The sequence below is a fragment of the Girardinichthys multiradiatus genome, chromosome 4, assembly GCF_021462225.1.
Source record: "Girardinichthys multiradiatus isolate DD_20200921_A chromosome 4, DD_fGirMul_XY1, whole genome shotgun sequence".
NCBI lineage: Eukaryota > Metazoa > Chordata > Actinopteri > Cyprinodontiformes > Goodeidae > Girardinichthys > Girardinichthys multiradiatus.
In genome coordinates, this window is record NC_061797.1 from 23,279,185 (window position 1) to 23,304,814 (window position 25,630).

General features: G+C 40.7%; 3 protein-coding genes across 7 annotated transcripts in view; 1 reads left to right on the forward strand and 2 right to left on the reverse strand.

Moving 5' to 3' along the window:
* The first annotated feature begins 159 nt into the window (after nucleotides 1-159).
* Nucleotides 160-1,658, forward strand: trappc2l (trafficking protein particle complex subunit 2L). Its single transcript, XM_047362950.1, has 5 exons — nucleotides 160-275; nucleotides 538-710; nucleotides 842-929; nucleotides 1,332-1,411; nucleotides 1,493-1,658. The coding sequence occupies exons 1-5, from the start codon at nucleotides 243-245 to the stop codon at nucleotides 1,536-1,538; spliced, it is 420 nt and encodes a 139-aa protein (XP_047218906.1). The 5' UTR covers nucleotides 160-242; the 3' UTR covers nucleotides 1,539-1,658.
* A 5-nt stretch (nucleotides 1,659-1,663) lies between these two features.
* Nucleotides 1,664-6,244, reverse strand: pabpn1l (PABPN1 like, cytoplasmic). The gene is made up of 6 exons (XM_047362949.1): nucleotides 5,927-6,244; nucleotides 4,729-4,855; nucleotides 4,185-4,252; nucleotides 3,998-4,104; nucleotides 3,800-3,887; nucleotides 1,664-2,317 (listed from the first exon to the last, which is right to left on the reverse strand). The coding sequence occupies exons 1-6, from the start codon at nucleotides 5,996-5,998 to the stop codon at nucleotides 1,988-1,990; spliced, it is 792 nt and encodes a 263-aa protein (XP_047218905.1). The 5' UTR covers nucleotides 5,999-6,244; the 3' UTR covers nucleotides 1,664-1,987.
* Nucleotides 6,245-18,476: 12,232 nt separating this feature from the next.
* The window catches only part of cbfa2t3 (CBFA2/RUNX1 partner transcriptional co-repressor 3), a 47,706-nt gene continuing 40,552 nt past the window's right edge, over nucleotides 18,477-25,630 (reverse strand). For all 5 annotated transcript variants that reach the window (XM_047363172.1, XM_047363171.1, XM_047363170.1 and 2 more), the window contains 2 exons: nucleotides 24,786-24,976; nucleotides 18,477-23,585 (listed from right to left, as the gene is read on the reverse strand). In XM_047363172.1, the coding sequence (XP_047219128.1) occupies nucleotides 23,208-23,585; nucleotides 24,786-24,976 (569 nt within the window). In that variant the 3' untranslated portion in view covers nucleotides 18,477-23,207. The remainder of the gene's footprint in view (nucleotides 23,586-24,785; nucleotides 24,977-25,630) is intronic.

Consider the following 25,630-nt stretch of genomic DNA (forward strand, 5'->3'; position numbering starts at 1 on the left):
ATAATGAATCTTGTATTGTCGCGATAATGTTTTAAATTTCACAGAACAGTTAAAAAAAGAAATAATGCATCATCATTTAAGTTTGCTATTAAAAATCAACCGTATAACCAGCGTGGTTACATGCTGTCAACACCAATAACATTTCGAAATTTATTTTTGATTAGATACTCGTTTTTCCCATCGGTGTTTGAATGCAACTCGTCACGTGACAGGAGCTGTCAGCTAAGGGGTGGAACAAAAACATGGCGGTGTGCATAGCAGTGATCGCTAAAGAGGTACCAATTCCTGTTTAATTGTTTTGCCTGTAACACGTTTTAAAGCTTTAGAAGATTTTCATAGCGTCATTAATCGCTTCTAAGCGATTGTCAGCGTTCTGTAAGCGACCAATATTAAACAATGCTACAAGGCTAATGTTAGCATCCGTGTTGACATCCTCCCTGGTGTCACTGTTTCCTGCTTACTTCTTTAGACATTCTAGCTATTTCTTTTCAAATGTCTCCTTTAACAGTTTCCTTTTTGTCTTTGACATTTCCTCAGAACTACCCGCTGTATATCCGCAGTGTGCCCACTCAAAATGAGCTGAAGTTTCACTACACGGTGCACACCTCTCTGGATGTGGTGGAGGAGAAGGTCTCAGCTGTGGGGAAATCCCTGGGAGACCAGAGGGAGCTCTACCTGGGACTGCTCTATCCAACTGAAGACTATAAAGTGTATCCTTTATTTTTAGACCCCACATACTACAATAACACCATGCTAAATAAAACAACTGATTTGTGTAGAAAAGGATTCACGAAATTTGGTTAGTTTGATTTTGTTTTGTATCCTTAACTAGAAGAAATAGATACGGGTATGTGACCAACTCCAAGGTCAAATTTGTGATTGTTGTGGACTCCTCCAATACATCATTGCGGGACAATGAAATACGAAGTGTAAGTAAATAGTTTTAGGTAATTTTGATGTTTTAGTTATAAGACACATGCTAAGAGTGCATGCTTAGATATAGAAAGATGTATTTCAACTGTCTCCGTTATTGCTATTCATTTGCACACATGATTGACTGATATGATACATTTTTTGCAGTTTGTTTTACTTAAATTATGCAGCTTTAGCCCTTACCACTATCAGGTCGTTCTATTTAACAAGGATCTCCCTATTTTATTTTTTTTACTTTAGATAGTTAAGCAATTAGTGTATTCATATTATAAACCATTAAAGGCTTTAATTGATCCGATATGTGCACTTGCCTTTAGGTTATTTAGAAATGAAGTTAAGTCTCCAGTTCACATTTGCCATTTTCCATTGTTGAGTAATAGTCCTTTTATTTCTTTCAGATGTTTAGAAAATTGCACAACTCTTTTACTGATGTAATGTGCAACCCATTCTATAATCCTGGAGACCCCATTCAGTCAAAGTAAGTTTGTGTTTTATATTTACAGATTTTAGAGAAAAATAGGCTTGGAGATGCATTTGAATCTTTCTTCCTTTTGTCCAGGGCCTTCAATGGAATTGTTTCTGGAATGATGGTACAAACAGGCTGACATCCCTTCCAGTTAACCTTCATTGAGCCTCCACTGTACATATGACCCCTTATTCTGTTTACATGTTGCCTTGATTCTTGAAACAAACTTGGTAATAAACTCGACTGCTGTTGCACATCAGTACGTGTCTTTTAGTACACCTGGAGTGCTGAATAATTTTTATTTATTCACGTAGCAAAGAGCTTGTCAGTTACACATAGGGGGGTTATACATTACAAAACATAACCACAATCAGTTTTTAAAAACAGATGCAACTTGAGGACTGTCACATGCATTCACAGCAACAAACTTGTAACAAATCAACCCCAGTCAGCTTTTGTCAGATCTCACCTGGATGAATAGTGGACACACAGGTCACTCCTAGACATCAAAATACTTTTATTATGCTGGAAAGCATTTACAGTTTAAAAATCACTCCCACCCAGCCAACAGATATTCTGTTGGTAGTGCTAACGCTGCTGAGGGTAGTGCTGTCCACTTGACCCTGCCCCGAGATCCTCAGATGGTGGCGTGATGAGGAGGAGACAGGGGTAACGTTTTGGAGTTTGTTCATGGTAGTCCATGTGGCCCCACTGTCTCTTTCCTGCTGACGGTCCTCCGTAATAAGGGTGGGGGGACTGGTGCTGTGGTCTTGAAGACTGATACCGGAATCTGCCTCGAGAACTGTTCTGGTATCTGGGTGGACGGTAGCCACGGCCTCTGCCTCTGTTGTGACCTCCTCTGTGTCCTCCTCTGTCCGTGGTGCTAATACCGGGCATGTTGGTTCTCTTAGGAAACACCTAAGAACCAAAGGATAACTCTGTTAAAGTTTCATATTTTCTTTTGCTTTACACAAATTGAGTCACCTTCAAAATCCTCCTGCATATCTGCCAAGTATGTTACATATTACACCCCCCCCCCCCATAACATAAATATTATGTTAATTATGTAGCTACAATCATTCAAGTTTCTTCAGTTATTGGATTCAAGCAAGTATTGTGGAAACATATTCCACAATGACTAATGGTTTTCTCTAAATATAAATACGCCATAGGATGTAACTTGGAAAAAAAGAAGATGCTTCTGGAACCTAATTGGAGAATACACGTATATCCGTGTTTAATGGACATAGGCAGAACCTCCAAATTCTTTGTTTCAAATTATAATGTAGGCTCGAGATTAAACTAACCCAAAAGGTAGAGGAAAATGCCATAGAATGGTAACAGATACATCTGTCAAGACAAATGGCAAATACATTTTGAATAAAACCACTAATGCCCACCAGAGTTATAGAGGGAGGTAGAACTACTACTACCACTCAAGCCCAAAGGGGTTTTGTAAGGTTTGAGCTCAAATAACATGCGCAAATCTAACTGAATTTTTCAGAGAAATGACATACTCTAAACAATTATGTTTTTCAAATGGGAGGGATTATTCTGGCCTTCCTTTGCTGCTGGTTGAGCAAAACCTGGGTGAATTGCAACAAAATTTACTCTTTGGAATCTGTGAGATCTCTGCTTATGCTGGTTTTGTGTGTAGAAGCCGTGTGGTGAACAGCTGAGACCACGTTTTGCGTTTATGCCATTTTTTGGACTTTGTTTGTTTTCAGATTCAACTGCCTTTAATTTTTAGCTGTTTTTAGCATTTGTAAAAATGGTTTCTACATGTCTGTGGATACCACATATGTTTAACTAATGGGACTCGCAGTAAGGAAAGTAGAAGAAAAGTTAAATTCTCCCCTCAGTAGTGGGGGTTGGCCTTAAGAAGTAAAACTAAATCTAAAAAGATCCAAGCGTTAACATTGAAACCATTTACTGAGGCTGCACTGAGGTCATCCAGTGATGAGGAAGAAACTTGATGTTAGAACTATAGTAGATTTTGCTTGAGGATTACCTTCATCCATGGTTCAGCAGCCTACAGTAGCTTTATCCTTTATATATGCTTTTTGACCAAAGGAAACATGGCCCACATGGAATTACATCTGCAGTTTTCACACCTTCCTTTAGTTTGAGATATATTTAGATCTAAATGCATGGAAGTAGTCATTATCAAATCAAACATTTTACCAGTTGTAAATATCTTGCTACTTTGAAACACTTCAGAGGCCATACAATTAAAGATAAAATAAAAACAAAATCAGAACTTTCAGTTCAGGAGTTGAGAGGATGCTCAAAGCTGTCTTTAGGTTTGTATAGCCAACAATCCCACTGAGGTCTCAGGGAAACAAGTGGAAAGCCAATGAGCATCTTTCCAAAGACCAATGTCAGGGTTTATTGATTTACCTTAAGAACTCGTCCTCTGAACACTGTCTCATGCAAACCAATGGCACTCTGCACAGAATCTCGATCAGAGAACTCAATGTAAGCAAAGCTGTGAAGGACAGGAAGGAGAGGTACAATTAAACATGGACTGAATTTAAATGTTTCCACTGATTCAGGTTGTAGAATAGGTACAGGAAATAAAAAGTAAAATTGTTGCACCCTTTGGGATGGCCGGAGAACCTGTCACACAGGATGGTAACTCTGTTTACAGGACCACAGCCATTGAAATGGATCTCTAGCTCATCTGCAGTTGCTCCATAATCTACCTGAAATTTGGTAAGTGGGTCAAAGCAGAGGTAAAGAGTGAAAAATATCATGTGTTGTTGAAATGATACACAAACCTTACATTTCCAACATATATTGATCGGTTGTCTGCATCTATCCTCTCCTCAGGAGTCATACTGTAGAACGGTCCTATGGTACAAAAAGAAAATAATGTCCACATGTAACATATCTTTATAAAAAAAATTGATAATTTAAAGATTGCCAAAACAACAACCTGAAGACACAAATCTCATTCTTCTCTTATAGCATCTCAGTTAGAAAAGCAAAACAAAGGGGGAGATGAGGAGATGCACAGAGGCAGAAAATAGCCACAGGCAGCAAGACAGACACTTCTGGCTCTCTGGAGCTCGCTGCTTCGTCTCATTGGGCAGTGATGAGGCACATGTGAACAACGTTGTGACCACAGTGAGGTGTCCCAGGTGTTAGCCAGATGGGGAAAAATGTGGTTATCTCAGGTGCCTGGAGGCTGCAAAGCTACACACCTGGTCTAAAAAGAGAAAGTTACTATACAGAGGCCTCCTGAGAGCATGACAAGCATTTAGTTCCACACAAATCTGGCACGACCAAGCACTTCACAGATCAGAAACAAAAACTGTCTTTCTTACCAGGCCGGGGGCTGCTGGTCAGGAGCTGCATCTCCTCTGCGTCACATCTCTCATCCTCCTCCTTCAGCTTTTCAGTCTCTTCTTCCATTTCCAGCTCCTGAACCCTGGCCTTGATGGCCATAAGCTCCTGAAATAAGGGACAGCATGCACTTCAACCCACAATGATCTTTGTTGACAATATACGTGGTGACGACACATAGAGAAATGTTAAATGAGTGCAAAATAATCTGAAGCTAGCAAATGTTGATTTTTTTTTAAATTAACCATCAGTTTATTGGTGTCCTCATTCTCAAAATCAAAAGTTTTTAGTCCTTCCCTGCACAACCCACAAAGTACCAAAGCCTTTCTGGTTGTGACCCTGAGGCTGTGGAAGAGTCTGTGGAGAGTTGCATCACTGCATTCTTAAAAGAAACCTAACAAAAACTAATCCATTTAGTAAACCATTTTTGTCTGTGTTTACACTTGCATTAGTACTTAATCCAACCATGTATATTCTAATTTTTGTCTTTTATGCCCCTGTGTATGTTTTTGTGACCTGTGATTTTATCCTGTACAACACTTTGTGACCAACTCTGTAAAAAACGCTTTATTAATAAATTCTGAAAAACAAGCACAGATGTTTCTACACAACTTAAAGACTGATTTTGTTTGTATGATTAGTAATTTAATAATATGGGTCAGTGCATGTTCTGAAGAATCCCCACAAGCTTTAAGAATCTCTTAAGATCATTTTAAGGCTTCAGGACTTCCATATAGTTATTTAAACCTGATCTACGTTATTTATATATATATATAGATCTTCTTGTGCAAGACAGTTGGGCATGTGCTGTATTTACTGTAACATCACTAAATGGATGGTCTACTGTGCGTCATTTATTTATTTTTTCCCCTTTTATTCCCTGTGGTCTCGTTTTAATAACACGCACAATGACTAGTATTTATATGGACACCCCTTCAGCTACGTGGACGAGCATAGGAGAAACCTTGGTGTTAATGAATGGACATTACACTGAGCTGAACGCAGCTTATGTTGCGGATAGCCGATGCACCTGCTTGGCCTCAGTTAGCCTGGTCTCCAGATGCATGAAGCTAGCATGTAGCTCTTATATCAGCGACTCTGCCCGCACTGCGTGTGCGTTTATATTGGAGCGTAATAATAAAACCCTTTATTCTCTCCACATAAAAGACGATAACTCACCGGGTCCTCGTTGAAATGCTCGCCCATAGGCTCGCCCTCAAGGTAGTGGTACTCCAGATGATTTTCCGCCATGCTCACTGCTCAGACATATTAGTACCAGCAAAAACCTGCTTCAGCTCACCCAAGCGCTAACCTACAGAAAAAGAAAAATCTCTTTCACCGGAAAGAAAGAGGTTGGGAGGCTAATAGGCATCACCTGTGTTTGAGGCTCGTCATGACGCGCTGGAGGGACACAGTGGAAGCCACGTGACAGGGATGGAGGAGGATGAGAGCGGCATGGAGGGAGGGAAGGTTGCTCCCAGGGCCGTATCCATACCCACTCAGGGCCTTGGCATGGTTCGTATCCGGGGGGAGAGAATGGCTATATCCTCTTCACTATACAGGTCCTTCTCAAAATATTAGCATATTGTGATAAAGTTCATTATTTTCCATAATGTCATGATGAAAATTTAACATTCATATATTTTAGATTCATTGCACACTAACTGAAATATTTCAGGTCTTTTATTGTCTTAATACAGATGATTTTGGCATACAGCTCATGAAAACCCAAAATTCCTATCTCACAAAATTAGCATATCATTAAAAGGGTCTCTAAACGAGCTATGAACCTAATCATCTGAATCAACGAGTTAACTCTAAACACCTGCAAAAGATTCCTGAGGCCTTTAAAACTCCCAGCCTGGTTCATCACTCAAAACCCCAATCATGGGTAAAACTGCCGACCTGACTGCTGTCCAGAAGGCCACTATTGACACCCTCAAGCAAGAGGGTAAGACACAGAAAGAAATGTCTGAACAAATAGGTTGTTCCCAGAGTGCTGTATCAAGGCACCTCAGTGGGAAGTCTGTGGGAAGGAAAAAGTGTGGCAGGAAACGCTGCACAACGAGAAGAGGTGACCGGACCCTGAGGAAGATTGTGGAGAAGGGCCTATTCCAGACCTTGGGGGACCTGCGGAAGCAGTGGACTGAGTCTGGAGTAGAAACATCCAGAGCCACCGTGCACAGGTGTGTGCAGGAAATGGGCTACAGGTGCCGCATTCCCCTGGTCAAGCCACTTTTGAACCAGAAACAGTGGCAGAAGCCCCTGACCTGGGCTACAGAGAAGCAGCACTGGACTGTTGCTCAGTGGTCCAAAGTACTTTTTTCAGATGAAAGCAAATTCTGCATGTCATACGGAAATCAAGGTGCCAGAGTCTGGAGGAAGACTGGGGAGAAGGAAATGCCAGAAGTCCAGTGTCAAGTACCCACAGTCAGTGATGGTCTGGGGTGCCGTGTCAGCTGCTGGTGTTGGTCCACTGTGTTTTATCAAGGGCAGGGTCAATGCAGCTAGCTATCAGGAGATTTTGGAGCACTTCATGCTTCCATCTGCTGAAAAGCTTTATGGAGATGAAGATTTCATTTTTCAGCACGACCTGGCACCTGCTCACAGTGCCAAAACCACTGGTAAATGGTTTACTGACCATGGTATCACTGTGCTCAATTGCCCTGCCAACTCTCCTGACCTGAACCCCATAGAGAATCTGTGGGATATTGTGAAGAGAACGTTTAGAGACTCAAGACCCAACACTCTGGATGAGCTAAAGGCTGCTATCGAAGCATCCTGGGCCTCCATAAGACCTCAGCAGTGCCACAGGCTGATTGTCTCCATGCCACGCCGCATTGAAGCAGTCATTTCTGCCAAAGGATTCCCGACCAAGTATTGAGTGCATAACCATACATGATTATTTGAAGGTTGACGTTTTTTGTATTAAAAACACTTTTCTTTTATTGGTTGGATGAAATATGCTAATTTTGTGAGATAGGAATTTTGGGTTTTCATGAGCTGTATGTCAAAATCCTCCGTATTAAGACAATAAAAGACCTGAAATATTTCAGTTAGTGTGCAATGAATCTAAAATATATGACTGTTAAATTTTCATCATGACATTATGGAAAATAATGAACTTTATCACAATATGCTAATATTTTGAGAAGGACCTGTATAATTAGGAGCTAAGTCTAAAAACCATTTCCTAGAGTCGCTTCTAAACCTCATCTATCCCACACAGAAATGTAATTGTAAGGGACAGTGTGTGTACCAGTGGGTAAGTTGACCTACCGCCTACCCAGGCAATGGCACACACCTGTGGCCACACATTTTGAATGCAGCATTTGTTTGTCTCTGACTGTTAGGGGGGATGTTTTTTTCCAGAAAATATCTATTTTTTACCTTTAAAAGATACAGGGGTTGGACAATGAAACTGAAACACCTGTCATTTTAGTGTGGGAGGTTTCATGGCTAAATTGGACCAGCCTGGTAGCCAGTCTTCATTGATTGCACATTGCACCAGTAAAGTGTTTTTCAGTAGAGTGTGAAGGTTCAATTAGCAGGGTAAGAGCACAGTTTTGCTCAAAATATTGAAATGTACACAACATTATGGGTGACATACCAGAGTTCAAAAGAGGACAAATTGTTGGTGCACGTCTTGCTGGCGCATCTGTGACCAAGACAGCAAGTCTTTGTGATGTATCAAGAGCCACGGTATCCAGGGTAATGTCAGCATACTACCAAGAAGGACGAACCACATCCAACAGGATTAACTGTGGACGCAAGAGGAAGCTGTCTGAAAGGGATGTTCGGGTGCTAACCCGGATTGTATCCAAAAAACATAAAACCATGGCTGCCCAAATCACGGCAGAATTAAATGTGCACCTCAACTCTCCTGTTTCCACCAGAACTGTGCGTTGGGAGCTCCACAGGGTCAATATACACGGCCGGGCTGCTATAGCCAAACCTTTGGTCACTCATGCCAATGCCAAACGTCGGTTTCAATGGTGCAAGGAGTGCATGTCTTGGGCTGTGGACAATGTGAAACATGTATTGTTCTCTGATGAGTCCACCTTTATTGTTTTCCCCACATCCGAGAGAGTTACGGTGTGGAGAAGCCCCAAAGAAGCATACCAACCAGACTGTTGCATGCCCAGAGTGAAGCATGGGGGTGGATCAGTGATGGTTTGGGCTGCCATATCATGGCATTCCCTTGGCCCAATACTTGTGCTAGATGGGTGCGTCACTGCCAAGGACTACCGAACCATTCCTGAGGACCATGTGAATCCAATAGTTTAAACATTGTATCCTGAAGGTGGTGCCGTGTATCAGGATGACAGTGCCCCAATACACACAGCAAGACTGGTGAAAGATTGGTTTGATGAACATGAAAGTGAAGTTGAACATCTCCCATGGCCTGCACAGTCACCAGATCTAAATATTATTGAGCAACTTTGGGGTGTTTTGGAGGAGCGAGTCAGGAAACGTTTTCCTCCACCAGTAGTGACCTGGCCACTATCCTGCAAGAAGAATGGCTTAAAATCCCTCTGACCACTGTGCAGGACTTGTATATGTCATTCCCAAGACGAATTGACGCTGTATTGGCCGCAAAAGGAGGCCCTACAGTATACTAATAAATTATTGTGGTCTAAAACCAGGTGTTTCAGTTTCATTATCCAACCCCTGTATATACCCATCCATTTTCTATACCTGCAACTTTCATACATGGTTGTGGGGGAGCTGGGGCCTATCTCCATCGGTCTATGGGCGAGAGGAGGGGGTACACCCTGGACAGGTCAGCTACACAGAGACACACAGGACAAACAACCATGCACAAACCCATTCATACCTAAGGGCAATTGAGAGAGACCACTTAACCTAAAAGTCATGTTTTTGGACTGTGGGAGGAAGCCTGAATACCCGGAGAGAACCCATGCATGCAGGGAGAGAACATGCAAACTCCATGCAGAATGACCCCCAGCCGGGTGTTGAACTCAGGACCTTCTTGCTGCAACCTTTTAGAAGAAAAATTAAAACCAGAAAGACAAACACGTGCATATATACTAGTTTATGTATATGACTGCGTGTTTCTGCATCTGACTGCTGCCGGTAGACTGGGAAAGTCCGAACTTGCTAAGCTGCTCAATGAAAGATCCCATCATCAACTATTTAATAACATATTATCCCGGTGTCACACATAGTACAGTGCATCCTCTAATAGTGGACATGGTGATTGTCTTTGTGGCCTATACAGAAACCTGCACATTTATTTACAAAACAAGATCACAGGCAGGATAAAATATTCAAAAATAATGTATTTATTGAAGCTTGTGGTTACAATTGAATTCGTCCTCTCAGTTTAGTAGCAGGAGTGTTGAGTTGTTGAAATACTGAACCTAATGTAGGTCATTTGTATAATTGTTTTGCATTAAAATGTTCTGAATATTATAATAGCATTGGTTCACACTGTAAAAAGGACTAAAAAAGGATCTATCCCCAGGAGGTCCTCTTTATTCTCTGACTCGGATCAATATCCCCTCAGATGGGGCAAGACTACGTTTTCATAGTTACCTTTGCCACTGACAGGAGACATCCTTAAATAATGGCAAAGGCTTATGTCTTAATATTTGCTCCTTGACTTACATGTGTTTTGTGAAAATGACTTACTTTACCCTACTCTCCCCCATATCAATTTCATGCTTTTAAAGATATGTGAACATTTGTGAAAACATCAAGTAAATATAGTTACGCCTCTATGAAACCTACTGTATGTAGGTTGTTATACATTGTATATTGATTTACATAGGAAGCATACGGTTTATATCTATTTTTTTCTAGTATGTCATTCTGTATTTTTATTTACAGATATATAGATAGATAGATCTGTATTGTAGCATTCGGATTTGGATATTTCAAACCAATTCCAATTGCCAGATTTCTTTGAACTCTGACCTGCTGATTGTAAATTTGACCTTTTTTTTTGTATTTCAAGGACTATAACATAAAAAATGGAAAACGTGTGGCTGGTTCATTGAAACAGCAAGTAGTTTTGAATCCAACAGAAAATAAAAGAATTACAAGATCATCTGCATTTATGAAGCATATCCTTAACCCTTATCTGATATTTATTAAAACCAAAAAAAAAGGCACCAAAGTACATCAAACTCATATGGTGTTAATGCATTCAATTAATAGGAGGAAAAAAACCTAGATTTTCAGCATTTGATCTGCCAATCACAAATCAGAGCCGACCAAAAGGAACCTGGCCAATACTGATCTTTGGTCGATTACAACCAGTATGAACCAGAAATCCATGCAGCGTCTTCATTGTTTTTATCAGGTTCATGGCAGCCAGTGACCTATTTCGATCTTGTGTTGTCATCATTTTGGACAGTTTGCGGTGAAAACGTATTTGTCTTCCTACAGATTTACTTAGTTTTTGCTCTTTAGTCACACTTAAATATTTCAGATCATCAATCACATTTTTGTTTTAGACAAAAATAACCTTAGTCAATATAAAATGTTTTCAAATGAAGATGTCGTTTCTTAAGGGGGTAAAGCCATCTAAACTAACGTTTGCTTATGTTGTTGCCACCTAAACCTAATAATGGGTGCTTCTCAAATTTGTTTTGGAGGGTTTCCAAACATAAGCAATCGTAATTTTTTAACAAGGTATAACTGTGAATCATAATGTGAGCCTATCTGTACGTGTGAAAGGCAGAAGAACTGGAAAAAGACAGTCATAAGCGAGGGAGACAAATATATAATAACTTAATTTTTAACCAAACTTTTGTTAATTCAGGAGAGGCAGCATAACAGATACAGTGCCTTGTAAAGGTATTAAGATTACTTGAACCTTTCCACATTTTGTCTTGTCACAACCAAACATTTAGTATGATCACAAACTTCATTGTATTTAATTGGAATTTTATGAGATAAAAAAACAAAATTCTGCTTAAAGAACTGGAAGGGAAATTATGGATGGCATTCAATACTTTTTGTTAATAAAAAATTCAGTCAGTACTTTGCAGAATTACCTTTCCCTGCAGTTACAGATGCAAGTCTTTTGGGGTATATCTCCACCAGCTTTGCAAGTTTGAAGTATTAATCTGTATTTTGACATTTTTTAAAAATGTACTTTTAAGGCCAGGTTGGACAGAAAGCATCTATGAAGATCAATTCTCGAGGCTTTAGCAGGCTTAACATGTCTAACAGGTTTTCTTCCAGGATTGCACTGCATTTAGCTCAATTTCATCTTACTATCAACTCTAAACAACCTTCCTGTCTCTGCTGAAGAAAAGCATCCCCGCAGCATTATGCTGCCACATGGCCATGGATTTTATCTCAGGGATGAGGCAGATTCACTTTGCTAGGGCTATCACAATCAAAAAAGTAAAAAGTTTAAAAATGATTTATTTTGGTTTTTTCAAGCCCTTGAAACCCTAGAAATATAACAAAGCTATGTACAATGTATGTTTCTTATTGTGATGGCCCCCTGCTGATGTAGTTGGCCTGATGTTTATTTGACTTGTCAGATATCACAGGAGGATGTGTCTGGGGACCACGTGGGGCTAGGGTGTTCCCGGATGGGATAAAAGTGGCTTCTGCCTCAACTATCCTGTGGCCTATTCCAGATCAGCAGTTCCTGGGCTCATGGCGGCAAGCCCACACCTCCGGCAACATCATTCTGATTCCGGGTGAGACTTGGCAGGCATGTGAAGCATAGTAGGGGCATGGTTGCTTAGGGCCTATTGCATTTCACTCTACAGTGTATTTGCCGTGTGGCTGTTTTGTGCTTGGCATGTGGTTAAGGTATATGTGCGTTGTTGTGATCAAGGGTGGGATTTGATCTGGACGAATCTGTCAGTAATCCCACTTTGGTGAAGCTTGAATGGTTGTCATAAAAGGCCCAGGAGGCCTATGCCTCTCTTTCACTGGGGGACAGTTTGAAATACGATGTGTGAAGGTGGCAGTTGAGGGAGCTTACGAGCTTACGAGGCGTATAGGCAAAAATTCTGCTGTTACAAAAAAGCTGATGATCAAAATTATGTGGGATGTGGGCCTGATAAAACCGTATCATTTGATCGGGTGTTTGTTTGCACAAAATGTAACAAACTTTGATCAGCTACAAGACTTGATTTTGTTGGAGGAGTTCAAGAACTCTTTACCAGAGAGGATTTCAACCTACATTAATAAACAAAAGGCTGTGAATGTGTCACATGTGACGGTTTTGGCAGACGAGTGCATGCTGATTCATAGGGAGTATTTGCATAATGTGGGTTCTAGTAAGCCTATGGGCCAGTTGAGGGTGTGGGTCAGCCACATGGAGTGAGACAGTTTGATGTTAAGGGCCTGGCTACACATAGCAGGGATCGGGTTCGTCACCTTTGTCACAGGCACAGACAGATTAAAGCGGACTGTCATTTGCTCAAAGTTTAAGGATAATTCAATAGGAGTTTGTTTAGCTGCGCCCATGCGTAGTGCTGTAAAACAAGAACGGCGTTGATTCTTTTGAGAGGTGTGATTCCTGTCTGCCTTTCATCCATGAGGGGTATGTGTCATTAGTGGGCAGTGACGAACAAGATCAGGTCAAGATATTGAGAGACACAGGGGCGTTTGACTCCTTCATTCAAGCCGATGTGTTCTGGTCCGGGGAATGGGGTTGAACATGCTCTTTGTTCCAGTGCATATTGTCAAAGTGTTTCTAAGGTGTACATTTTTTGATGGTGATGCATTGTTGGCCATCTGCCCTGCGTTGCCCTCATGCTGGAATGGAGGAGAATTATGTGAAAAATGTTCACTTGCCTTTGTCTGATTTGCCCATGTCCCTGTTTTGTAGTGAACTGCCAGTAACAAGCTGACCTGTCTTTAAAGGGCCTTTTTGATCAGGCGTATCCACTGAGTGAAGCTTTGGATTGTGTGTGTGGGTACTTCGTTCAGGATTCACTGTTGGTGAGAAAATGTTTGCCACATGCTGACGTTGATGATCCTGAGTTTCAAATCGTTGTGCTCAGTAAACTTCGCACTGCTCTGTTAAAGGTTGCACATGTTGAGTCTGGGCACCATGGTGTGGAGAAGGTATACAATTGGGTCCTAAGAAATTTTTTTCTCGGTGCAGGACATTTCATCAAACATTAAGACGTGTCATGTTTGTAAGCTCACTGCCAAGCCAAACCAAGTTTTGAAGCCGTCTCCATTGAGTCCAATTGTGTCAGCTTCTGAGCCATTTGAACACTTAATAATTGGCTATGTGGGCCCATTACCTCATTCAGGGGCTGGGTTCTATCTGCTTACAGTGATGTGTCAAGTTACACGATATCCAGCTGCCTATACCTTACGCACAATAACTGCTAGGGCGGTGGTGTGCGCACTTACCCAGTTTATTTCGTGTTTGGCATTCCTAAAGTGATACAGTAGGACCGAGGTACCAATTTCTTCATCACATTTGTTCAGTCAGGTCCTGAAACAACTCAGAGTACGGCACAGTAAAGCAACAGCAATTGATCCAGAGAGTCTCTCCTGAATACTTACTGTACAAAGATGGGGGATGACTGGGAGGAAGGTTTGCCTTAGCTGATGTTGGTGACCCGGGAGGTCATTCAGGAAAGCACAGGGTTTCGCTTAAATGAATAGATTTTTGCATGCACAGTGAGGGCCTTGGTGGCAGACATTTTGAAAGAGTCTGCTCCACAGAAAAACTTGGTGGACTATGTGAATGGGTTTAGAAGGCGTTTGTATCTGGCGAGGGAGTTGGTTAAAGACAGAATGACTGCGGTGCATGAAAAAATGAAAGCACAATTTTAGCGGCACTCTGAGGTGCGCTCGCTTTTGCCTTGTGATCAAGTGTTGGTCCTGGGTCTGATCATGTCCTCTTCCTTTCAAGCCAAGTTCACTGGTCCACATGCAGTTATTAAATGAACTTCTGATAAAACCTATTTAATCTCGATGCCGGAGTGAATGAAAAAGACCCGATCGAGTCCATGAACTTGTTAAATGTGTACTATGCTCAAGAAGTTGATTTACTGCAGTCGGATTGTGAGACGTCATCGGTAAACAGGCTTACTGGGTTGGCCGAGAGTTTCAGCACCATGAACGGCGCACTGTCGCCTATTGTTGGAGATGACAGTGGTACCTTGGATAGTGCTTTTACACATGGGCGCCTTAAAAATTCAGAAGCATTGGGTAAATTGTAGACTTTGTTTTCTCACTTGCTAGAAAGTCGTACTACACAGTTGTACAGAGGTGATACATCGATTTCCTTGTTTATTTTCGGACATGCTAGGGCCCACGTATTTGATTGAGCAAGATGTGGATGTGGGAGACTGATAAAACAATATTTCTACAAAATGAAGTATTTGGACGCAGAAGTCAAGTACATGCTTGATAATGGGATTGCAGTGCCAAGTGTTAACACTCCACGTTTCTGCTTAGATTTCCAAAAGCTTAATGCCGTTACAAAATCAGATTGTTTTCCATTGCCAACAATGGATGATTGCATCGACCAAGAGGGTTCTGCTAAAGTTGTCAGTAAATTTGACCTTCTGAACGGTTTCTTGCAGGTGCTGTAGACCAAGTGCTCGCGTGTGGTGTCTTGATTTATATCTCCAACAAGCTTGTACTCTTATGGTGAAGCCGTTTGAGCTTAGAAATACACCAGCGACATTACAGTAACTAATGAACAGAGTGGTTGGTGATATGACTGGCTGTGCGGTTTACTTGGATGACGTGGTCGTGTATTCTGACACTAGAGTGCATCAGGGAGCTTCTCACTCATATGGCAGGGGCAAGGTTGACAGTCAATCTCACAAAGTGTGAGTTTGTGAGGGCAACTGTTATCTATTTGGGTTGTGTGGTTGGCCAGGTTAAGGTTCGCCGTGTTGCAGCGAACGTTCAGGCAGTTGAGCAGTTTCCTGTTTCAGTTACTAAGAAGGAGCTCATACGTTTTCTTGGGCTCGTTCGGTATTATAGATTTTATTGAAATTTCTCTTTTGTCTTGGCATCTTTAACTAGTTTGCTGCGTAAAGATGTTAAATTTATATGGTCTCCCCTCTGTCAGCAGGCATTTGAGTGGGCAAAAAGGCTCCTCTGCTACTATGTTGGCTGCACTGTCTTTAGCACTCTTTCCAGCTCAAGCCACGTGGGTGCTGGAGCTGTTCTTCCACAGTCTGATGATCTGGACATTTACAGGTCAGTCAGCTACTTTTCCAGAAATTCAATAAGTATCAGTTTAATTACTCTGTGATTGAGAATGAAACATCTGCTTTAATCCTGGCTTTAAGACGTTTTGATGTTTATTCAAGCAGTAGTGCGAACATTGTGGTACACACAGATTACAACCTGCTCACGTTTTTGTCCTCGTTGAAATGTCCAAATCAGCTTCTGGTCCGTTGGTCATTGTTCCTCCAGTTCTTCCAAATTAGACATTTGCTATATTAAAGTAAAATATAATCTTGCAGCAGATGGAGAGGAAGTGTCTGGGGAGCATGTGGGGCTAGGGTGTTCCCAGATTGGATAAAAGTGGCTTCCGCCTCAACTCTCTTGTGGCCTTTTTCAAATCAACTGTTCCTGGGGTTACACCGTCATGCTCACACCTTCGCCAACATCATTCTGCTTCCTCGGGTTTGTGAGACCAGCCACGCTGCCCCCATGAGGGCTTCTTTTTGCACACACACTTCGCGACAACACGTTATTTCACTGCACCCTGCCTTACTGATTTCCTTCACCACATGGACCAACAACACACCAAACATTTACACTGACAACATACAGATTGATCATTCTTTATTTTAAATAAATTCCTTTAAAAAGGCTTAAAACTATTTTGGTGTTGTGCCTCCCTTCTCTCATTATGGCTTAAATATGTAAGTATTAAGTCAGGTCTTCACACTTTATTTTTCAACAGTAGGGAGACAGGAAAGAGGGGGGGAGACGTCCGACAAAGGTTGTTGGGTCTGGGACTCAAACCCAGGACAGCCTCATCAAGGACTATGGCCTCTGCACATGGTCGGGCACTTAACTCCTACACCACCAGCGCCCTTACAGTTATATTCTGATTTGTGTTGGACTATCACATTAAAGCCCAATACAATGCTTTGAAGTTGTGGCTGTGATGTGACAAAGTGTGACAAATCTCTTGAATTACTTTTGCAGGTCACTGCAGTAGTTGATCTACACTGAGCACAAACTTGATGCAAGAACGGTTCCGCTTGGGTGTGATTCGAGATCCAACCTGAGATTGGTTACATGAAGGCCAAAACATATTCGGCAAGAACAAGGAAATTCGTTCTAGCGCTACAGGAACAAAATGATGTCAAACTGTCCCTGCAACCCTGGTTTGGGAGTTCTTGCAACTTATTCTTGACACATCATCTGTGCAGAACCTTTTTCTTGTATGGTGTCTGACAATATCAAATACACATTATGCAGTAGGACGGACCTGAGTGATATGATCATCAGGTGTTTCGGCTTCCATCAGTTTTTTGTGGTTTATGTTCTGACATGTCTTGCCATATTCAGTTGTTTGCCATATTAGTTCATTCCTTTGTTTATTTTCTTCGCTTTTTCTTGTGTTCTGATCTCTGTGTATTCTGGTGATCTGTTAGTCTTTTCCCCATAGTTACCGGTAAGTACTTTCTTTGTGTCTTAGTTAAGCCTCATTCTTGTTAATTAGTCCTCCCCCCTCAGTCTCCATGCTTTCCTTGTGCCTCAGTTGCTCCACATTATTCCTTAATTATCTCACTTGCATTCTCCGCTCTCCACTCAGTATATAAGCTTACTGGTTTTGATTGTCCTTTACTGGATCCTTCTGTTACACTGCTGATTTCTCTGCCCATGCTCCATGCCCTGTTCTTCTTGTGCTACTCCTGTATGTTGTCTATTTTTATTATTAAAGACTTCATGATGCCCATCCCCTGTCTGCATTTTGGTCCAATTCCAAACCCACATTTCTAAGCACTGTGCCCTTGAGTTCTTGTGAAGTATGAAATGTTCTGGACAAAAGGACATTTTTTCTCTCTTGCTACCTTAAGTAAAAGAACATATTTCCCTGTTCTTGCGGAGGATGTATTGACTTATGGAGTCAATGAATGTTTCAGACAAAACACTTTTCAATTTGTACTTTAGTAATTCTGTGTTAGATAGTGGGATGTATTTGGGGGGTTTTGGTTCCCTTTTTAGTTTTATATTTTCTCGTGTTTTACACTTTTAAACTGTTACACACAAACGTTATTTAACAGTGACTACGAATTAGACTAAACATTTAAACCTTCCTTTTTGTTTCACTATTTGTTACATGTAGTGACTTCAAAGTACAATGATTTTATCCTAAATTTAAAGACATTTGTTTTTGCTCGTCCCTGCGACCCACTATGGAAGAAGCGGTATAGAAAATGACTGACTGACTGACTGTTTTTGCTTGTGTATTAAGATTTTTATTTTACTTGTGTGCTGTTGTAGCTTTACAAAAATATAGTTCAACATGTCCCCACTCCTAAAAGTGATTTCTGACGTAGATACAGAAATATTTAGGAGGATAAACCCTCCTTAGACTTTCTAACATTAATGAGTTAAACTGCATTTAGATTTGTTTGGATCTTACTACTACAGACATGTGAGAGTGATCTATAATAACCCTACCCTACTAATGACTGAGCTGAATAATAAAAAGAGACTTTCTTCTTTTAGAGATGCTGTTTTAGGAGTACGTCTTCATTTAAAATAAAGAAAGGGAAGGAGAGTGATGGATATGTCATTTCATGTTTTAATTACACAGTTACATTGTTCAACACAGACAATAACCTGAATTAGAATGTTTTACAGCGTCACACATCCAACAGAGCGAACAGTTAAAAAGCGGTATTAGCAACAGGGAGAGAAGCATGCAAGAAATAAATACAAATCAGAATTTAATTCCTCTGGCACAGTTTACTTCATCTAAAAATGGCAACAGGACTGCTGAAAGAGAGAAATTAAACAAAGTGGGAAAGGTCTCGAAAGCGTCAACCTTTCCTACAGAAACATGTCTTTTTTTCTGTATCAATGTATTGCACAGTACAGTATAGAAGGCGTCCCTACACATACAAAAGCATAAACTTGTTTCAGTTTATGTAAAGTTTAAAAACATGATCATTTTGAGCCATGGCTTATTGAAAAACAAGTGCTGCGTCCATTGTTTTTCACTTCAGCTTTCTAGTCTCCGGAGCCAGTTTCACAGGAAGGACGTGTCACCATCACATCGGCTGAGCTTTGAAACTTTGTGAGCTGACTTACAGGTTGAGACAAAAACCAACCCTGCTCCTGTCCTGTCCTCCTGTCCTGTCCTCTCTGGACATGTGTTTTGTATAAATCAGGATCATGGTTAAACAAATAAAATGTGACTGATGTAAAGAATTAGCAGACCCTTGATCAGCAGGGTCTTGATTCATCTGGCATCTAAAATATCTAGACAGAGAAAGTAACAGACACCACAGCACAAACTGCAAACAGAAAGTCTAGTTGATGTTTTACAACCTGCAGTGTGATTATTTTGGGGGTGGGGGTAGGGGTCTCAGCTTCTTTCATAAGTAAAGTGAAACTTAAAGAAGAAAGGTTGCAGCTTTTGGTTGTATTTTGGTAATTTGTACACTGTCTATTGCGTTTGGCTTTGTTTATCTGAGGGCTTACTCGCAGACAAGGAGGCTCACACAAAGCACTTCAAGAATTGAATGGAACTGTCACCCCATTGTGTTATGACGTGGATGTTTATATAGACAAACCTGCACAAAACTGCGGCTTTTCTTTTTGTAAATCAATGCAACGCTGTTGTTTGTCTAGAATGTTTTATTAAAGCTCTGAAGGTTTCAAGTAGTTTGCAGAGAGACATAAAGATTTTTTGTTGTTGTTGCTGTAGCTGTTTGGTTTTGTTCTTTATTTATTTATTTATTTTTTACTAAAGGACAGGCACACCACCATCCATAGACAGACACACACTTACCACATATTCACTTTAACTCTGCAAGGCTTTGTAGCTATAAGAACACACAGTTGACTGGCTTTTTCCAAAAGAGAAACTTCTGCTGTTTACAGAGAAGCACTGCTCAATATGTAGTCAGCAAGCACTTTGATTGCTTGAGTAAGTATTCACATCTGAAACTCAGCCTGTTTGTTGCGCGGGCTCTCCTGGACTCTCCTAGTGTGTGTTTTTCGGATATACTTTGGTTGACTGGTTGCCATCTGTCATTACTTGCCATGTTACAGTCTACAATGGCAAACTAGTACTTTGGTCTGTGCTTTTATTGGTTTCAGACAGTAAATGACATGTCATCACTGAATCTGTGGTTGGTTTGGTAAAATGCAGGAATAACTGGATGAGTGTCTATTAATAAATCTCAACAAAAGCTGTTTTTTTTTTTTTTTAATTGAAGTTGCAGTCTGTTGGAAATTGATGTTTTTGTCCACATCATGAGTAATGACAGCTCCTTTCAGTGTGGATTTTTCTGATCACCTATGAATGTGATTGTGTGTCCATGTCTGCTCTCAAGCTATCTGTGTTTTTTTGAAAGACCAGGTCTTCTCCTGGTGGTTCGCTGTATGCTCACAGGAGGTAGGTCGTGTCAGCAGGGGTGTGTGGGGGTGGGGGGGGAGGTGTGTCTGAGTGACTATTAGACATCAGGGGAAAGGAAAGATGTCACAAAAGAAGGACTGAGCTTACACAGAGATGCAGGGGTACCTTGCAGCTTATCTGAATTTTAGGTTTTCCCAAATAGTCCAAAACTTTATTCTATTTGTGGTAAAAATATATATTTTTTTCAAGTTTGGTCCAAGTGTAAATGAGGCCAGTCCTGTAGGATTTGCAATGGTCAATATAAAAGGCAATAAGTCGGTTTATTACCCTATTGGAGAAGCTAGAAGAAGAAATTAACACATGTAACAAGGCAAAGCCTCTCTCTCGACCTGGAAACAAGGGCCTGTTCCACTTCTGCATCTTATTGTTAAATCACATCTTTATCCAAACAATAAAGAAGTCAAATCTAAAACAGAAAATTAAAATGACTTTTGTTGTGAGCTTAACACTGGCGTATCGCTTTACCCTACAGTACTGGCATGTCGTCCACAACCAGGGAGGTAAAGAACAATCATAAACCACACGCACAGATTGATCAAGACCAAGAGAAAGGGATCATTACAGTCACTAAAGATGTTAAAAAAAAAGACAGAATTCCTGAATCCACCACTTTTTACTCTCTGTAACAACAGACTATATTGGGACGATCTACCAATAGCCAAACAAAACCTATGTTAAATCGCCTGGTGCTGACTGGAGCTATTTTACGTCTGTTGCCAACAGTTTTCATGACACTTTGATTTTAGAAACTCAGCTTGTACGAGTGAAAAGCAAATGTACTGTGAGAAAAAGTCATGTTCTGAACTTTAAAGGTTTTTGTTATTTGGCAAACACATTTTTGGACCTTTTAAATACTATGTACATTCACATTAAGTTACTGATGTTGCTTTAAATATATCTATATGTATCTATATTATATGACACCCTATGGGCAGTTGCTGAGGTTCCATTCAGTAGCTGAATTCTCTTCATATTGCACCTCTGTCCTCTCACTGTCTTACAATGCGAGCAATACAAAATATTCTACAAGAGGGGTTTCATCTCAATAATATAGATACAATTCAAACAATAAGTACAATGTGGGGCTTCCTTTCATACACAAACACCATTTCCTCTGTTTTGACAGCTCAACCCAAACTTTTAAGAAAATGAAAGGCAAATGACCAAAAACAAAGTCTGTTTTTTTGGATATACACAAGGGCAGCACATGTGGCATCAGTGAAAAACAAATCGAGAAAGGAACAATATCTACAATTAGGTTCAACCCCTCCTGTGAGAGTGCTTTGCGGCTCTGTCCAAAGCAAACTCGGGTTTTGGGGGTTGAACATGAGTCAACTAGTTTGGGGACAAGCAAAGAAGGGAGTTGTGGGATGAGGGGAGGTAGAAAGAGAGGAGAACAAAGTTTACATCGTCCTGTCGGCTCTTCTGAACTGCTAGTCACGCTTTGGAAAAGAAGGGAGTGAATGTAAAGGTGACGTCAATTCCTCAAAACATCTCCTTCTTGTAAGCTTTTTGTTTAAAAAAACAATTGACTTTTAAGCAATCTCCTTATACGTCTCCATAATATGCAATGCCCTCTTGAACAATGTCTCCAAGCTTGTGTTGAAGTTTTTGGCAGCTCCGTTGCCTTGTATCCATCTCTGTTTCCTCTGAGGCCGCACAGCTTTTTCCTTTTTCCCTCGTTATGTCCTTTCTACCATTCACAAAAGAACCACACTGTGGCAGGGTTTCCATCCGTCAAGTCTTTCTTGTAGGCAAGTTCACAGCATTGTCCATATTCACTAGTCTGGGCCATCACTGAGGAGTCGCTGTAGTTTTATACGGACTGCGGGAGGCAGCTGCAGATCTAAGCAGGTCACAGTTTTTTTTGTTTAAATCTCGGACTTGAGGTGCTGCTCTGCAGCTCCTCCACGCCTGGTCCTCTCAGGGCTGGCTTTTCTGCACAGGAGGTGATGTTGCTTTGTGTTTGGTTTTAAGATGAGTGCTTCTCTTCATCACTTCTGTTTTTTATTTTCACTTTGGCAGTGTAGTAAAAAGGTTTGGATCATGTTATTTGTTTCATCTTTGAATTTATTTGGGTTCATAATGGAGCGGAGAGGTGAGTCCGGTGTAGATTTTCTTGGCTCGCTAGCAAGGTAGTTAGCAGTTTAAAATTAATTTATTTTTCATATCATTATCAGCATCATCATCAGCGTTATTATTCTTTATTCAGAGTATTTGGACTTATCTTTGTTTTCCATTAAAGCCAGAAAGAAACCTTTAATAAATACTAAGTTGTGTTTCTGAGGAATAAATCACATCACAGTTTTTATCCCCATCCCTCCTAGGATTTAGAACAAGGTTATGCTTTTTGCCTCTTCATTATGAAATTGCAGAGGTGCCACATCAGCAGACTGTTAGTGCACATTTCAGGGCTGGGTATTGTACCTCCACTGGTGCTAAATTAAAGAGGAAATCCTATCAAGTGCTAGTTAATCCCTCATCAATGATTCTTGATCTCAGCCCCTAACTTTCCCATGCCTACATTACTTAGGGTGAATCTTCAATTAAAAGCTTATAATCTCAGCTAATAAAACTGATATGTTGTGGCAGACACTGCACGATGCATGCTTTGCACCACGTTTGAACCTCTGATTAGAATCTTTGTATCTGTGGGTGTGGTTACTGAAGAGGCAGAAAACGTTATACACGGTGAGGGTGAGAAAAGCTGTTGGTTGTTAAAGGAGTTATCACAGAGTTTGCAAGTAGAGGGTTATGAATAAGGGAAGGGAGGAAAGGGTGCCGTGTATGATGCACATTCCTCAATTTGGTTTTGTGTGGAGTGTGGGCACTGTCATTTTAGTATGCACGACCGGACAGAGGGCTCAGACATCAGCGAGAAGTGGCATCCAGTAGGGCCGGGGTAGCCGGGGTCGTGGAGCGAGAGACGCTGCTGGAACTGCTCTCTTTGGGGCTGGCGGAGACGCTCCCGTTACCGGCACCTCCTGCAATACTGCTCAGACCCACCAGGGAAAGGGATCCTGGAGGGGTGCTCTCTGAGTGGGTCGGGGGAGCACTGGAGGACGCAGAGGAAGTTGAGGAGGGGGTGCCTAAAGGAACGCTACTGCCCCCTGGTAGCCCCTGCAGGCCCTGACCACATACGTGGTGGTGCTTCTCCCAGTCTTTGTGTTGGCAGAAGGAGCCACAGTAGCGAGCTGTGTTGCAGCCGCTGCACGTCTCGCTGGCTTTCCTGCCACAGTTCCAGCAGCTCTGGTGAGACAGAAATAAGAAAATAAACCTTTAGTTGGTGTTGTGTACACTACTTCTCCAAGCTGAGGTTCAGGGGTCTGCAACATGCTGCTCTAGAACCACAAGGGGCTCTTTAGCCTTTGTGTTCTGGCTTATAACTTAGACCAAAATACAAAAGGAAATCTGCTACTATTTATAATTAAATTATATTATGAAAGGCTAGTTTTCTTATCAGATTTGGAGCGACATATTAATGGAGATTCCACAAAATAATGACACTAATATTAGAAAAAAATAATTTAACAAGCTGCGTTAATCGTTTATTACTTTGTTCCCAGTTGTCGTTTATCCAACATTCTGGCATCCAGTTTATTCTAAAAAATCCAGCATTAATGTTGTAATTATGAAGATCTGAATTAGACTGCTGAGAGATGAGTTTTGCACAACTATAAGAAATTATAAGATCTTATCTTATGGCTCTTAAAAAATGTATTCAGTCTTAATAATGACATGAAGTAAAGGTATGTTTCTGGTGAAAAAATCATATAAACAGTAAGTTCAAAATATGTGAAATATCTGGCCTTTAAAGTTTTATATATTTTATTAACATAATGTGGACAACATGAATAATTTGAAAAATATTTCAAAGGCTGAGTAGGAGTTGTGATTCTAAACAAATGTTAGAACAATGTCAAGATAGATCAACTGATAGGAAGTCTCCTCTGTATTACATCATAACACATTTCTAGCTCTTACATAAAACTATTTCAAAAGATAGGACAAGTCATTATTATACTTAAGAATCGCTTAACGCATTTTTGTTGTATTAAGGGAATTGGTCAAAGCCCAAATGATCTGCTACCAGCAGGTGGTGGTCATCTGCTCCCTAAAGATCTGAACCAGGCTGTCTGACCTAGCCCATCCTAGTCTTTATGCTTTTATTTATGCAGAAACCACAACCTTTAGTGCAAGTTAGGCCCAGTATAACCACAGCTTTTTAACTTTTTACATTTTATAGCTATAAAACCTCAGTTTGGAAAAGTAGTGTGCACAACACCAACTAAAGGCTTATTTTCTATAATATCAATGCTCAAATAATGTTTAAAGGAAAACACAAAATTCCCTAGAATAATTTTTTACACTTGAATTGAAAGCTGACAATTTTGAGAATCTCTCATTTAAGACAGACGGTGGAGTTGGATAAATGTGTTCGTCACTCACTTCGCTGGAATCTTCTTGCTGGTTGATGACTGTTAGGGCATCTTCGGAAGCTTGTCTCTTTGCCTCAGCAAGTGCCCTCTCCATTTTGGACCGTTCAGCAGAAATCATCTCATGAGCCTTCCTCTCAGCATCTGATACTGCCTTCTGCAGCTCCGACATGGCCTGCCGCTTTACCTCGTTCACTGCCTCTTCTGAGGAACACAGAGAAAAAGACAGATTTTAGGCCATTGCTCCTGCAATGAGGTGAGTTTCTTTGAACTTCTTTCTTCTTGTGTGTGTCAGTGAATAGATGTCTACGATCCAAGATGTAAAACTATTGGCCAGAAAAGCAAAAAACCCAGATTTCAAAATGTATTCAAAATTAACTAAATTGTATTTCTAACAGAAGCTAATTTTGCAAAATCTGATTGGATGACTTTTAAGATAAGAATAATTTAAAGATAAATTTATATGACTGGGTTTTTACATTTGAATGAAAGGTTTTCCAGCAGTTGGCATGCAGGACTATAGGACGTTTTCCACTTGAGTCTTTTACAGTGCAGAACTTGTCACATAACAACCACAAAATTCTATGTAGTCTTGGGATTTTATTTGATAGACGAACGTCTCAACCAAATTAAGCAAAATTGAGACGTGTAATAGAAATTATGATTTTCTAAAGGTTTTATGAAAAATCTGAAAATTGAAGCAAGCATTTGTGTTAATCCAACCTGAGCCAATATTTTATATTTTATATCACCTTCGCTGGAATTACAGCTGTATGTCTCCACCAACTTTGAATGCTAGAGACTGGACTTTGTGTCTAGTCTTTACAAAATATCTCAAGCTCATTCAGATGCCTCAGT